Source organism: Trichosurus vulpecula, chromosome 7 (genome assembly GCF_011100635.1).
Source record: "Trichosurus vulpecula isolate mTriVul1 chromosome 7, mTriVul1.pri, whole genome shotgun sequence".
NCBI classification, from domain to species: Eukaryota; Metazoa; Chordata; class Mammalia; order Diprotodontia; family Phalangeridae; genus Trichosurus; species Trichosurus vulpecula.
The window spans coordinates 61,861,924-61,879,160 of NC_050579.1; the positions used below are offsets into that span (position 1 = coordinate 61,861,924).

A 17,237-nucleotide genomic window follows, 5' to 3' on the forward strand; every position below is an offset into this window, starting at 1 on the left:
AATAGTGATTTAGAGCATTTTTTCATATGACTATACATAGCTTTAATTTCTTCATCTGAAAACTCCCTGTTCACATCTTCTGACCATTTATCAATTGGGGAATGGCTTGTATTCTTATAAATTTGACTCAGTTCTCTATATATTTTAGAAATGACATTGTTTAAATTTCTCTAGGGTAATCTGGTCTGCTTTCCTCCCTCTGGTCAGTTCTGGACCCAGCTTATTGTCCATTTGCATATATATATATATATATATACACACACACAGACAGCTAGGAGGCACATTGGATAGATTGTTGGAATGGCTTCAGGCTGACCTTAATTGAAACCTGGCCTCAGGCACTTAACTAGCTGTGTAATTATCTTGGGAAAGTCACTCAACCTCTCTGCCTCAGTTGCCTTAAATGTAAAATGGGGATAATAATAAACACCTATCTCTCAGGGTTGTTGTGAGAATAAAATGAGTTAATATTTTAAAGGACTTCACAAGGTTTTAAGTGCTAACTATTATCACTATTACTTATGGAACAGTAGTATTCCATTGTATTCATATACCATAACTTGTTCAGCCATTCCCCAATTGATGGACATCCCCTCAATTTCCCATTCTTGGCCACCACAAAAAAAGCTGCTATAAATATTTTTGTACATGTAGGTCCATTTCCCATTTTTATGATCTCTTTGGGAAACAGACCTAGAATTGGTATTTCTGGATCAAAGGTTATGCAAAGCTTTATGGCCCTTTGGGCACAGTTCCAAATTGCTCTCCAGAATGGTTGAATCAGTTCACAATTCCAACAATGCATTAGTGTTCCATTTTTCCCACATCTTCTCCAACATTTATCATTTTCCTGTTTTGTCGTGTTAGCCATTCTGATAGGTGTGATGTGGTACCTCACAGTTGTTTTGATTTTTATTTTTGTAACCAGTAGTTATTTTTTCATATGACTATAGATAGCTTTAATTTCTTCCTCTGAAAACTACCTGTTCATATCTTTTGACTATTTATCAATTGGGGAATGACTTGTATTCTTATAAATTTGACTTAGTTCTCTATAGATTTTGGTGGTATATGGTATATATAATGGTATATCTCTATATACACGATTATCATTAAATGCTAGTTATCAGAATTATTACTCATGGACCAACTCTACAGGTTATGTTGCCAGTTGCATATTATAGTTTGAACAATAGGTGGTCTTCATCCACTCGTTGGTGAATTAGTATTTAGGCAATGGGAATAGAAGGGAAGGGACTGAATTGAGAGAGATTGTGAAGGTAGAGTCAGTAGGAAGAGGGAAACACCTGAGTGATTGGGAGAATTGTGGTACCCTCATAAGAAATAGGAAAGTTGGGAGGAATGAGTTTGGTAAAAATAATAATAATAATAATAATAATAATAAATTAAGTTTTAAACATGTTGAATTTGTTATGGTGGGAGAGAATCCAGGTGAAGGTGTTCATCAGGGACTGGAGATGCAGGACTGGAATTCAGGGAAATTAAGACTAAATATAAAAATTTGGAAGTCATCTGTATAAAGATGACATTTGAAATCATTGAAATGAATAAGACTGCCAAGAAGAGTGCAGAGATAGAAGAGGGCCAGTGACAGAACCCTAGGGTATACTTAAGGGCCGACCAAAGGAGACTTAGATTTATCAAGCTGGTAGTTAGTGAACCAGGAGAGAAGAGAATGGGCAGATGAGAGAGATTACAGAAAGAGAATTAGATTGGTGACTAATTGGAAGAATATTGGGAATAAAGAGAGAAGTCAAAGATGCGTTGAGGTTATAAAACTGTGATTAGGTAATCCCAGTGACACAAATATTGGTCAGGAAGAGAAGATGAACACATGATGAGTTCAGTTGATCTTGAGTATTGGTGGAGTTTCAGATGGAGATATCCAGTAGGCCTTTGGAAACATAAATTTGGAGTTCAGAAGAGAAGTCAGGCCAGAGATAAATATTTGAAAATCATCTACATAAAAAGGATAATTGAAGCTGTGGTTTTAGATGTGATCATGAAGGGTGATGGATATTGAGAGAGTAGAGAAGGCTGACTCTAGAGCCTCACCACATATTAAAGTGGTGAGAAGAGGGGCTAATGGAGGACAGTAAGAGAAGGAACAATCTAAGAAGAGCCATAAAAGAATAGTGTGAAGGAAAGCAAAGAAGGAGATTTTAGTAACAAAGACAACTTCATTTAATCTGTCTCAAGGTGTTTTCCTCAAATTAGAATTTTCAGCTATTTTAATTATTTCTTAGTTCACTCTCAAGGTAGATCACTCTTGAAAGGTTGAGGAGAGAATTTTTGGTTAGGGAAAGTTAATGAAGTCTTTTTTAACCTTTTCCATTAAGGCAGTAAACATCCAAATTTCAAAAATTTGAGTTTCAGAATTCCGTTACCCTAATTTTGACTCATTCAAGAAAAAAAATCTCTATTTTCCCCCAGCTAATTTGAGTTTCAAGTAAGTAAAATAATTTCATAATATATCTTCATTCAAAAGGAAGTATGTATTTTTGAAATCTCTTCTCTTTTGGGAATAAAGCTAATGATAGACCCTTTTCTTACTGTTTTTTCTTATCTATACTACAAATCAAATATACATGAATTTATTTTCATTTTTAATTTTCATTTCATTATTACAAAAATTACATCTTTAAAGATAAAAAGATAAAAGATAAAAAGTATTTTCTACAAATGACTATTTTCTTGTTATCTGGCTTCATTAGGGTAGTAAAATGGATTTGGCACAGAGAATCACCAGGAATTCAGTTTTAGTTGATGATAATTTCATTTCCTCAGTGTATCTATTTTTAAAGACTATTTTCATGTGATCCAGATGCTGAATACTCCAACTAAAAGTTTTATTCTTTAAATAAAGAAGTCTTTTTTTGTTGTTGTTGTTTCTTTTCCCATGCTCGTATACTTGCTGTGGAAATACTGAGTCACTGAGACTTTTCCCCTCATCTTTTTTTTCTCCTCCAGTGGTAGGGAATCTTACCTGCCTCAGATTTTGCCTGATGAACAAATATTTTTTTCCCATATATATTTTATCCTGGCAAGTCTACCTAATGTGCTGACATAATTAGCTTTAGCTAACTTTTTAGATTAGAAAATGAAACTTATTTTGAATGCTTATAACTTCAAAGGTTTGGGGACATTTTGAGTGAAAGTAATCTTTTTTTTTTATTTCTTTATTTATTTTTAGTTTACCACACATGGTTCTACATAGTTTTGAGTTCCAGATTTTCTCCTCTCCCTCCCCCCTCCCTCCCCAAGACGGCATGGAATCTCATATAACTGTCATGTATAACTTCTCATTGAATTAATTTATGCACTAGTCAAGTTGTGGAGAAGAATTTTGACCAATGGAATGAATCATGAGAAAGAAGAATCAGAACCAAAAAAAAAAAAACAACCCAAAAACAAAAGAGAAGCAAAAAAGGCGAGCATGTAGTGCGCCTCGATCCGTATTCAAACTTCACAGTTCTTTCTCTGGATGAAGATAGCATTCTCCATCTTGAGTCCCCTGGAGTTGTCCTTGCCCCTTAGGTTGCTGAGAAGAGCGAAGTCTATCAGGGTTGGTCCTCACGGAATCCATATATCTGTGGCTGTGCACAACGTTCTCCTGGCTCTGCTCCGCTCACTCAGCATTATGTCGTGTAGGTTTTTCCAGGTTGTTATGAAGTCCGTATCATCCCCATTTCTTATGGCACAATGGTATTCCATCACCTTCATATACCACAGCTTGTTCAGCCATTCCCCAATTGATGGGCATCCCTTTGATTTCCAATTCTTGGCTACCACAAAAAGAGCTGCTATAAATATTTTTGTACATATGGGTCCTTTTCCCGCTTGTGTGATTTCTTTGGGATACAACCCTAGAAGTGGTATTGCTGGGTCAAAGGGTATGAACATATCTACAGCCCTTTGGGCATAGTTCCAAATTGCTCTCCAAAATGGCTGGATCAGCTCACAACTCCACCAGCAATGCAACAATGTTCCAATTTCCCCACATCCTTTCCAGCATTTATCATTTTCCTGTTTTGTTATTTTAGCCAATCTGACAGGAGAGATGTGGTATCTAACAGTTGTTTTGATTTGCATTTCTCTAATCAGTAGTGATCCAGAGCATTTTTTCATATGCCTATAGATAGCTTTAATTTCTTCCTCTGAAAACTGACTGTTCATATCCTTTGACCATTTCTCAATTGGGGAATGGCTTGTATTCCTATATAGTTGGCCCAGTTCCCTGTATATTTTAGAAATGAGGCCTTTATCAGAGATACTAGTTGCAAAGATTTTCTCCCAATTTTTGGCTTCCCTCCTAATTCTTGTTGCATTGGCTTTTTTTGTACAAAAACATTTCAATTTGACATAATCAAAATTATCCATTTTGCATTTTATAATGCTCTCTATCTCTTGTTGGGTCATGAATTCTTTACTTTTCCATAAATCTGATAAGTAAACTATTCCTTGCTTTCCCAAATTACTTATAGTATCAGCTTTTACTCCTAAATCATGAACCCATTTTGACTTTATTTTGGTATATGGTGTAAGATATTGGTCTATGCCCAGTTTTTGCCCTACCATTTTCCAATTTTCCCAACAGTTTTTGTGAAATAGTGAATTATTAGCCCAGAAGCTGGTCTCTTTGGGTTTATCAAAGAGTAGATTGCTAAACTTGTTGATTTCTCCTACTTGTGTACCTATCCTATTCCACTGATCCACACCCCTGTTTCTTAACCAGTACCAGGCAGTTTTGATGACTGCTGCTGTGTAGTACAGTTTAATATCTGGTGTGGCTAAGCCACCTTCTCTAGCATGTCTTTTCATTAATATCCTACATACTCTAGACCTCTTGTTTTTCCAAATGAATTTTGTTATTATTTTGTCCATCTCAGTAAAAAAAATTTTTGGTAGTTCGATTGGTATGGCACTAAATAGATAGATTAATTTAGGTAAAATTGTCATTTTTATTATATTAGCTCGGCCTACCAAGAGCAACTGATATTTCTCCATTTATTTAGATCTGATTTTATTCGCGTGAAAAGTGTTTCATAGTTATGTTCATATAGGCCCTGGGTTTGTCTTGGCAAATAGACTCCCAAATATTTTATAGTGCCTTCAGTAACTTTGAATGGAATTTCTCTATCTCTTGCTGTTGGGCTTTGTCAGTAATGTATAGGAATGCTGAAGATTTATGTGGGTTTATTTTATATCCTGCAACTTTGCTAAAGTTGTTTATTATTTCAAGTAGTTTTTTACTTGATTCTCTAGGATTCTCTAGATAAATCATCATATCATCTGCAAAAAGTGATAATTTAGTTTCTTCTTTTCCTATTCTAATTCCTTCAATTTCTTTTTCTTCTCTTATTGCTACAGCTAATGTTTTTAGTACCAAATTGAATAATAGGGGTGATAATGGACATCCTTGTTTCACCCCTGATCTTATTGGGAATGCGTCTAGTTTATCCCCATTACAAATAATGCTTGTTGATGGTTTTAGGTAGATGCTATTTATAATTTTGAGGAAGGTTCCACTTATTCCTATGCTTTCTCGTGTTTTTAATAGGAATGGGTGTTGTACTTTGTCAAAGGCTTTTTCTGCGTCTATTGAGATGATCATATGGTTTCTGCTAGTTTTGTTGTTGATATGGTCAATTATGCTAATAGTTTTCCTAATATTGAACCAGCCTTGCATTCCTGGAATAAATCCTACATTGTACATTTGTAGAACAGAGAAATGTTTGGTAGACTTTAATATGTGAATATGCCTAAATTTTTTTTCAGGTAATCTCAGTCTTTCCTTCTACAAATTAAAATCTTACTGAATTCATCTTTTAAAGGGAGAAATCACCCTTCTATCAGCCCTCATTATCATCTGTTTGGAATATCTCAATAAATTAACAGGTCTTCCTGCCACTACTCTCATTTTCCACTAAAAACTGTCTCTGCTAGGCCTGTCTTCTTTATGCACATAGTGAGTCAAATCACTGTTCTGCTCAAAACTTTCCAATGGTTCCTAGTTGCTCAAAGAATAAAATTCAAACTCTGTAGGAATTTAAGAGTTCTTCCACAATCTGATACTACTCTACCTTTACAATGTTTTGACATCATTCAACTTTACTTTGTGTTTCATCCAAATTGGATCACTTACCATACAACATAAGTGCCTCTTGCTTTCCTGCCGTAACTGTTTTCTGTGCTTGGAACCTGTTATCCCCTCTCCCCCAAAACATATCCATACACACACATGCACACACACACACATATATACACACACCCATACACCACCATACTGGTAGACTTCCTACCTGTTTATAGCTTAAGAACTCAAATGCTGCTTTCTCTAGGAAACTTTCCATAGTCTCTCTCTGCTCTCCCTCCTTGAAATTCAGGTCTTCTCAACTCAGAGGCCAGATCTTTGTCAATACTCCATGTAGCTTCTTAAATACATTGACACTGCATTTAGCTTCTAATTGTATGGGTGGGGTCTCAGTGCAGCAGTAATCCTTTTTACTCCATTTTGATCATTATGACCCCCAATGCCCTGGCAACCACGTTGAAAGGACCCACAGTTGGCATTGATAATGGCACCATTTATTCCTGTGTGGGAGTCTTCTAGTATGGGAAGGTCGAGATCATTGCTAATGACCAAGGAAAAAGGACCTCCCCAAGCCATATTGCTTTCACTGATACAGAACATTTAATTGGTGATATTACAAAGAATCAAGTTTCCATGAACCCCACCAAAAGAGTCTTTGATGCCAAGCATCTGATTGGTTATAGATTTGATGATGCAGTTGTGCAGACATATGTAAAGCATTGGCTTTTCACAGTGGTGAATGATACAGGCAGGCCTAAGGTCAAGTGGAGAACAAAAGTTCCTGTCCTAAAGAAGTATCTTCTGTGGTCTTGGACTAGGTGAAAAAAATTACCGAAGCTTACCTTTGAAGAACTCACAAATACTGTCACCACAGTACCAGCCTACTTCAATATTCCCCATCATCAGGCCACCAAAGATGCTGGCACTATGGCTAGTCTCAGTGTACTCTGAATCATCAGTGAGCCAACTGCTGCTGCTATTGCTTATGGCTTTAACAAAAAGGTTGATGCCAAGAGAAACGTATTAATCTTTGACCTCGGAGGAGGCACATTCGATTTCTTCATTCTTTACTGTTGAAGATGGAATCTTTGAAATCAAGTCCGCATCTGGGGAGGACTTCGGCAATCTCCTAGTCAACCATTTCATTTCTAATTTCAAGCAAAAGTGCAAGAAGGAAATCAGTGAGAACAAGAGGGCTGTCTGCCAACTGTGCAGCATTTGTGAATGTGCAAAGCATACCCTCTCTTCCAGTAAGACCAGTGCTGAGTTTGGCTCCCTCTATGAAAATATTAACTTGTATAATTCTGTCACCCATGCCTGTTTTGAAGAGCTGAATGCTGACCTCTTGTGGCACATTGGACCCTGTGGAAAAGGCCCTAAGGGATGCCAAACTAGATAAAATAACAGATTTATGACATTGTCTTGTTGGGTCGCTCAACTTGGATCCCCCAAGTCCAGAAACTTCTGCAGGACCTCTTTAAAGAAACTCCACAAGAGCATCAATTCTGATGAGGCTGTTTTCTGTGGTGCAGCTATCCAGGCTGCCATCTTGCCTGAAGATAAAATTGAGAATGTGCAGGACTTGCTGCTTTAGGACATCACTCCTGTTTCCCTTAGTGAAACTACTGGTGGAGTTATGAGTTTTGATCAAAGGCAATACCACCATTCCCATCAAGCAGACACAGACTTTTACCACCTACTTGGCACAATCAGCCTGGTGTGCTCATTCAGGTTTATAAAGGTGAGAGAGCAGTGACAAAGGATAACAACCTTCTTGGCAACTTTGAGCTCACAAACATTCCCTTTTTCCCTAGGGGTGTTTCTCAGATTGAAGTAAAATTTGACATTGATGCAAATGGCAACCTCAGTTTGTCTGCTGTGGATAAGAACACAGACAAGGAGAGTAAGATCACTATCACCAATGATAATGGTTATTTGAGCAAAGAAGACATTGAGTATATGGTCCAGGAAGCTGAAAATACAAGGCTTAAGATGAGAAGCAGAGAGATGAGGTTTCCTCCAAGAACTCTCTTGAATCTTCCACTTTCAACATGAAGACTACTGTAGAGGATGAAAAACTCTAAGGCAGAATTGATCATGAAGGTCCTTGACAAATGTAAAGGTCCTTGACAAACAGAAGATCCCCTGACAAATGTAATAAAATAGCTGAATAAGAACCAGACTGCTGAGAAGGAAGAATTTGAACATTAACAAAAAGAATTGGAGAAGGTCTGCAACCCTATCATTATTAAGCCATACCAGAGTGCAGTGGTCATGCCATACCTGGTGGGTTCCCTGGGGGTGGTGAAACAGCCTTATCTGGAGGAGCTTCTACTTGACCCACCATTGAAGAGGTCAACTAAATGCACCATTAGAAAGAGCATTTCATACAGCTTTCCAAAAACTGAAGAGCTTAAAATTTGTAGCCAAGGCAAGGAGTGTCAATTTAAAAGTAACATTTAAGCTACTGTGTAAATCTGGGCACTCAATGTTTGAGTATGAGTAGAGAGAGAAAATGAACAAAATTATACTTTATCTGTTATGTATATAAGTGAAAATTGCAATTCTTGCCCTAGGAAATAAAATCTATTTAAAATTGGCACCATAAAAAATAATAAAAAATTTGTATGGATGTCATCTGGGGAGACGCCATAAATGTTGCAACAACATAATGATACTTTTGCTTAAGTAGATTTAGAAAGGAAGGAATATGGGATCAGAATAGGTATTTATTCATTTTTGCAATTGTTTCTAGCTGTGTCTAGCAACAAGAAAGCATTTAATACTTAGAATTCTAAACTGACTAAACTGTTTTTCTACAGAGTATTTTATAGAACACTAATAACATTTTAATCTTAGTTGTTTAACTTGAATAATACTTGGATAATTAAATATCTTTTCAGTTATCTACTTTCATCTTAATTATAATAGCAAATGTAAAATAGAAAAGTATAGCTCTATATTTATCCTGCTAGATTATACTCTTTCTAGCTTGTTAATGCATGTTTGTAGGGATAGGATTTTTTCCTCTCAGGACTGCTTCATCTGGATCTTAGAAATTTGGGTGTGTTTTTTAATCATTATAATTTTCTTTCACATAATTACTAATTGTTTCTATAATTCTTAGACCCACTCAGTTTTTAGGATTTAATTAAGTTTCCATTTGGGTCTATATCTTTTGTTTTTGCTTCCTGAAATGATTACTGTTTTTATTTTGTTATGGTCCTTAAAGCATGTATTTCCATTTGTTTGCAATATCTCTGTGCCCTAATACATGTTGAATTTTTATAAATCTTCTGTGTTGAGGAATACATATATTCTTTAGCAGTCTCTTTTTAAGACACGATTTATCTTTTAGTGCTAGTTTCCTCAGCCATTTATTAAATTCTGTATTTCCCTTTTTGTTTGTCTTTCCTTTAGACTTCTCCAAAACTAAGAAAGGGATGATGAAATCTCTTGCCACTATTGTATTACTCTCTCTGCATCTTCTTGTAGTCCAGTTGATTTGTCCTTTATAAATTTAGATGATAAAGTATTTGGACTATATAAGTTTAATATTAATATTAGTTTGTCTTCTGTGGTTCAATTCAGTATTATATAATTTTATTTTTAAAAAATCTCTTTAATAATTTGTTAATATTTATTTTTGCTTTGTTTGATAGCACGATTGCACCTTCTGCTTTTTCAGATTCACCTGATGCTTAGCAAATTTTCCCCTCATTTTTTCTTTTTTATTCTGTGTATGTCTTTGTTTTTAATGTATTTCTTGTAAGCAACAGATTGTGAATTTTGTTTTCTTATCCTGTCTGTCACTCTTTGTTGTATTGGGATGGTTTAATTAATTTACATTTAAAGTTGAGAGTTAGGTTTATATTTTTCTCCATTGTCTCTATATTATGTTCCCCCCCATTGGCATTTTTTTCCTCCTTCTTGTGTAAAACACAGTACTATGTCTTTTTAGTTTTTTTAGCTTAGTGATTTTTAAGACTCTCATCTTCCCACTGGTTCTCTCCTCCTTACCCTCTGTATGCCTTTCTCTCTCCACTTGTTACCCCATTTTGTGACTCCATTTGTTACTCTCATTTACTCCAGGTTTGTAGTTTTGCTTAATTAGTTCCTTTTCTTTTTCTTCTTTTTGTCTATTTAATTCTATTTAATTTATCTAATTTATTTAATTCTTCCCCCTTTTTTCCCGTCAGTTAAGTAGTTAAGTAACATCTCCCTTCCTCTTCTCCCTCTCCTGTTTTGTTAGTTTTTAAAATTTCATTTTCCCTACCTTTTTCTAAAAAGGTTTTTCCCTCATTCTCTTCATTATTTATCTTCCTTTTCCGTCTATTCTAGCCTTTTATTTTCTGATTCATATCCCTTATACATACTTAGTCCTCCTTTAGCCTCTGTGCTCCTCATGGAACTAAAGCTTCTTAAGGTACATATGTTGGGTTCTCTCTTTTAAAGAGTGTCTATGTTATTGTTTTGTAGATCTTTCTCTGTTGACTCTCTTTTTCTGTTGTGATTCACTCTTAGAAGTACCAGTTCGTACAGGTGATAAAGATAATGTTGGAGTCAAGAAGACCTGAGTTCAAATATGACCTCAGGTAGTAACTAGCTGTGTAACCCTGGGCAAGTCACTTAACTTCTGTCTGTTTCAGTTTCTTCTGCTATAAAATATGGGGATAATAATAGCACCTACCTCCCGGGTTTGTTGTGAGGATCAAATGAGATATGAATTTTAAAGTACTTAGGATAGTGTCTGGCACATGATAGGTGTTGTGTGTTGTTGTTTACTCATTTCAGTGGTGTCTGACTTTTTGTGACCCCATTTGAGGTTTTCTTGGCAAAGATACAGGAGTGGTTTTCCCATTTCCTTCTCTAGCTCATTTTACAGATGAGGAAACTGAGGCAAACAGGGTGACTTGCCCAGTGTCACACAGTTAGCAAACGTCTGAGGTCAGTTTTGAATTCAGATCTTCCTGACTCCAGGCCATCTGCTCTATCCATTGCACCACCTACCTGCCCCTAGGTGTTATACAAATGCTAGCTGCTAGTATTATTATTATTATCATTATTATTACTACTGCTGCTACCACTGCTACTGTAATGATGGTGATGATGATGATGTCAGTGTCCTTGATTGTGCAGTTCATCATTAACCTTTGCTCTCCCCTTGGTTATTTTTATCCCCATTTGCCTTGAAATTTCCTCCCTGGGTCCATGCCCTTCAACTTTTCTGTATGTCATTTGCCCCCAGGAGCTCTGATTTGCCTTCTCCTGAGGCAAGATGAGTGGTTTCTCTAAGTAGTAGATACAGATTATATCTTTTCACTTTAGAGGTTAGGAAATTAATCAGTGGTACCCCCTCTTACTACTTAAACAGAATTTCTTTCTTTGTTTCTCCATATTTTAATCCTTCCTTTTGCCTGTTATTCTCTAGGAGAGTCTCTTTTTTCTGAGACACTACAGGAGTTACTTCCTTTTTATTGGTAGCCTTTGACTTATTAGGATACATCTCATGTTCTCCTTTACCTTCTTGCTACATTTCACTCCTCCCCACCCCCTTTATGGGCTCTTCCATTCTATAATTTAGTTCCATAAGGTGAACATTTATTTGTCTTGTAGTGGGGGTGTTGGGAGGTTTAGTCTATATTTCAGGCCTCCTTCTGCACCATCACTTCTATATGACTTTTGCTTTTCCCCTTGTCTCCTACACTTTTAGAAAGAAATCTCTTAATATGGTCTGTCTGATGTTATTTTGTTGTTGTTCTTGGTTGCTGTATTTATTTACTTGCATATATGTTGTCTGGGGTGTTTGAAAAGCTAATGATTTGTTCAGGGTTTGGTTTTCTTGTTAAGAATACTTCAACATCCATCTTTTTTCATTTAGGTTTAAGTTTGTAGGTTTGCATTTTGGACCCAGTTGCTCTTCAGAATATATTGTTTCATTCTCTCCTGTGTTTTCTGGTGGGTGCAGAATAGTCTTGTGTTATTCATATTTCCTTTTTATTTGAAGGTCTTTTCCCTTGTTGCTTGCAGAATTTTTATTTGCCATTGGAATTAATAAATTTAATTACTTCTTAGAGTTTGTGACAGATTTTTTTTTTATAATGGAAGCAATCTGTGGATTCTTTTCAATGGCACTTTGTTTTCTGTGTTCAGAAAGTCTGGGGAGTTCTTTTGTATTATTTGCTTTATGGTATTCAAATATTTTGACTTACGATGTTCTGGGAGATGTGTAATCCTGAAGTTATGTCTACACATCCTGTTTTTCAGATCGTTATGTTTTGCTTCTACAGAGATGATATTTTAATGTTACTGTTTTCTGTTTCTGTACTTCCAGACTGACCTTCATTTCAATGTATTTACATTTTGGTTTTCTTTTGTTTGATGAGATTTGCCACTGTGGATTCAAGTTTTTCTGGTCTGCCAGTTATTTTTATTTTGTATGATAGAAATTATTGCCTTCCCAATTCTTATTTCTCTTTTAAACTATTGAGGAATGCCATCCTGTGGTGCCATGCTCTTTTGGGAATCCATAGGATCAGGTGTTGATTCATTTTCCTTTGTCTTGCAATATTTATTAATAGATGTCTGGATTCTTTAAATTGATCTGGAGGCCATATTCCCTTCTGTTATTAATAGCTTCCCTGTTGGTTTGCCTACTTATGGTCAAGGTCTTTAATTGAATTTTCTTTCTCCTGAGGACTTTTTAGTGATTTCAGTCTTTTCCCCATATATTCCCCTATTGCTCCCTTTTTTCACTTCTCACCCTTTGATGGTTGTTTCCCTGAAGGCTGGATCTAAAAGCTCTCTCAGCCTTCTCTTACGCTGGGCAATTCATGTTTAACTTGCCTCAGTGTCTGCCCAAGGTGATTTTTGGGGTGAACAGAATTGGCCTCAGCCTGATACTGGGCTCTTTCCCTAATGCTTAGTGGAGTGCCACGCAACAACATAGACTGCCAGAACTTGGTGGGCAGTTGGGGAGAGGGTACTGGCTGAGTTAGGGATTAGGACAGACCAGGTAGGAGGCAAAATTAAAATAAGCTAAATTTCTTTGGGCTGCAGATAGGTTTTTAGGAACTCACTTTCCAAGTAAAGATATAATTAATGATTAAACTATTTTGCAAATAAATCATATTTTTAAAAAAGAAATTTCAATTGATATCAATTAATTATACTTATTTAAAATTTTAATTTATCCTGGAATCACATTAATATTAAAAAAATTACTTTGCTAAGTGGTGCAAGTTTTAATACACTTTTCAGGTTTTCATACTGTTTACTTTTAGTAACAACCGAAAACACAGCAAAAAGATATAACTCTCACTCCTCTCAAACCAGAGATGGACTGATGATAGTTGGTTACCTGAGGGTCCCCTGACAAACAGGAAAAAGTGCACAGTGGCAACCTGCCTGCCAGGTTAAGTGACAGACACAGTGGTGACTAGTGGAAGGCAGGTTAAACCAGGCACAGACAAAGCACTCATTACATCTTTACTTTCCTTAATATCCTCTACATTTTTTACCAGCCATCTGAAATCCTTTGGTGGGCTGCAAGCAGCCTGTGGGCCATATGTTGTGCAGGTCTGGGTTAGGAATTAGTTTTCTCTACTGTTTACTGAATTGTTATCTCATTAAGGCTTTTCGTGTTTAAATCTAGACCTTGGAGACTGCTGAAATTGCTTTATCTCTTGCATATGTCTATTGTTAAGAGGTTTGAGAGGTTATGAAGATAAAAGAAAATATCAATTTCTCTATCTTGTTGTTTGATGAAGTGAATTATTACTGATCAACTGATGAAGTAATCATTAAGTTACAATATACAGTAACTACCTGCCCCCTGAATTATCCACTCAGTTGCTAAGTCTTGTCAGTTCCACAATAGTGCTCACGTCCAGCCCTGTAGTTCAGGACCTCATCACCTCTCAACTAGATGGCCTCCTAATGGGTCTCTTGCTTCAAGTCTCTTCCAATTCTAAACTATCCTCCAGTCAATCAGCAATCAATAAGTACTTACCATGAGCCAGGCACTGTGCTAAATTCTGGAGATACAAAGAAAGGCAAAAACAGTCCCTGCCATAACAAATAACTTATAAATAACTAGTGGGGTGTGCGTGTGTGTGTGTGTGTGTGTGTGTGTGTGTGTGTGTGTGTGTGTGTTTTAGATTGTAAATAATCTCACAGGGCAGGCCCTAGCAGCTGGGAGAACTGGGACTGGGGAACATTCTCCTAGAGAAGATGGGATTTGTGAGCTTAGTCTTGAAGAAGTCAAAGAAACTAAGAGGCCTAGGTGAAAAGAGAAAGCATTCCAATAAGGGGACTGTCAGCTAATGCAAAGGCATGGAGGCAGGAGGTAGAATGTGGGGTTTGAGGAACAAGTAGGCCCTTGTAGCTGGTTCAAAGAGAGGAGAGGGGCAGGGAAGGGGGTAAAATGTGAGAAGACTAGAAAGGTAGCAGTGGGTTAGATTGTGAAGAGCTTTAAATGACAAAAGACTTTATGTCTTATCTTGGAGGTTAATAGTAGGTCTGACTACTTCATCTCCCAATTCAGTAAACTATAGTGGTGGCTGTCTTAACCTGTGGCTGTCAATTTGCTAGTGCTGCTCTCTTTTTTTATTATATACATATATGTATATACATATATATATAAATTTACTATTGTCTCTATAATAGAATTTAAGCTTTTTGAGAGCCAAAATTTGTTTCATTTTTTTGTTTTTATACCCTTAGTGCCTAGCACAGTGCCTGGCATGTAGTAGTAGGAACTTAATAAATTCTTAATAAAAAAATTAATCCACCATAGAATTTATTGAGTTCATAATTAGAAAGTCACATCTGTACAAAATGGAACTCATGCTATCCTTAAGCACTGGGCTAGAGGTGAGGGAGGGGTTGGGAAGCAGTTACTGGTCTTGTTTATCCTTCGTTTTCAAAGAGGACCAGTGACATGGGGTGATGTCCTTTCAGGGAGATGCAGAGGCTAGAGATACTAGCAGCCCCCTGAAAACCCTCCCCATTGTTCTCACCTCAAGGGTCAGAGGCATGGCCATGCAAGAGACCCTGGCTTGGCTTTGGTCACAGACTGGAACAGATCCCAGATCTGGGCTGGGCAAAATGAGGGTTGAGGGAAATCAGGGTCCCTGAGGGCCTAGGGAGCCCCAGGGGCTACTCTATTCATTCTAATTATGATTTATCAATAGTAGTTTCTGTTAAAATATAATCAGTTTCATTTTTGTGTACTGTTATTCAGGGCTTTCCATATCTTGCACCTTTTGATTCTTTTCCTGAATAAAATATTCATGCTATATAAATGTGAGAATTTCTGTATAATTATACAAGGCTTCGACCTCTCTTATGCTCAGCTCCAAAACTATATTTTTCAACATGTTTTTCACCAGTTTCACCTATGGCCATCAAAGAGGACATTCAAGTAAAAAAAATTCTTTGATACTTCCTATTGACAATATTTGTATGACTTAAGATTGCACATCTTTATTTCTATCTCAATTCCCAAGCTCCAGACCCACGTGTAAGTAGTCTACAGGACAATTCAGTTTAAAGTTCCACCAGCATTTCAGACTCTATATGTCTAAACTGACTTCAACCTAGCTTGGTCCTTAAATAAAGGATTATAATTTAGATTATAAACTCATAGAGGGCAGTATTAGGTAATATTAATTTTTTATAATTCTTTAATTTGGATAAATTGATAGTTTAAAATAATGTAACTTTTAAAAGTTGTACTGTAAAATTCAAATAATTTTGTTAGTATAGTTTTTGCATGGTGTAACTTAGAAATAAAGTAATAGGACAGTATTTTGTCTCTGATTTTCTTTTTGTTATGTAGGCTATCAACAATGACTGCTGAAGAAACAGTAAATGTGAAAGAGGTTGAAATTATCAAGTTAATCTTAGACTTTCTGAACTCAAAGAAACTTCACATCAGTATGTTGGCTCTTGAGAAGGAAAGTGGAGTCATAAATGGCCTGTTTTCAGATGATATGCTTTTTCTGAGGTATGTCTCCATTAATCTCTCAGATTTTAATCTTCATCAAAGAAATATTTTAAGAATTAATGAATTTATAGGCATGAAACATTAACTCATTGTCATAGAATGTTAAATATAGAAAGAGCCTTAGAGATAATTTAGTTCATTTTACAGATGATGAAATTTAAGATTTAGAGAGGTAAAGCTTACAATTGTTGTCTAGGATAACAGTAAGCTAGAGATGAAACTTAAACCCAAATTGAAATCTGGTATGTTCTTTCTTCTTGTACTATGCTGCCTATTTTCTCATGTTATGGTAGATACTATTGAAGGATACATGCATGCCTATCAGTAAAATCTTTACTGTGTTGCTTTTGTTGGTGTCTAATAGGTGGCTTCCATAGGCCTTTTGGACATAATTTTATTATAATATGGTACAGTAATTGATATTCATAGTGACTTCCAGTATCAAAGAAAATTTACAGTTTTTTCTAAGGCATATAAGATTACAATATATTTTATAGAGATTTTTTTTATGCAAAATGGTTTTTCTTAATGGAGAAAACTTTGCTATTGAAGGTGATTTCTTCTTTGAGGATAACGGATGCTAACAGCCAGCATTTACATGGCACTTTTAAGTTTTGTAAACACCTGTGGTGAACTTAACAGGAGGACTTGGACAAGAGGCATACAGACATGGATGGATTATAATCCGTAATGGAAGGAATATCCACATTGTTATCACAAAACCATTTGAGTTGAATTAGAACAAAATGCTTTTACCTACATTATCTCATTTGATCATTTAGCCAAGATGTGGAAAATCTATGTAAGCTATATCTAATGGTTGTATTTGTTATGGAACTTAAGGGAAAGATATCTCTAGTAATCATGAAGTCCAGGCTTTATTTTTAAAAGCCAAATTGCTTTGTAGCTCTGGAAGAACAGCATAGCTACATAACCACGAAACCAGAGTCAGATTCAGGTCAAAAATAAGTGTCTTGTGTCTTGAATTGAATGTAAAAAGAGAGTTATAATTCTACATTAAAATGGACTTTCTGCTTTGTATACATCCTAATTGGGACTCCTTAGGTCTCATTTTCCTCAGTCTCAAAGGTCCCATGTTCCCAGGCAGCTGTC

General features: G+C 36.1%; 1 protein-coding gene across 2 annotated transcripts in view; it reads left to right on the top strand.

The window, feature by feature from the left end:
* Positions 1–17,237, top strand: part of WDR47 (WD repeat domain 47) — a 90,771-nt gene that overhangs the window by 10,809 nt on the left and 62,725 nt on the right. For both annotated transcript variants that reach the window (XM_036768499.1, XM_036768498.1), the window contains exon 2: positions 15,957–16,124. In XM_036768499.1, the coding sequence (XP_036624394.1) occupies positions 15,967–16,124 (158 nt within the window). In that variant the 5' untranslated portion in view covers positions 15,957–15,966. The remainder of the gene's footprint in view (positions 1–15,956; positions 16,125–17,237) is intronic.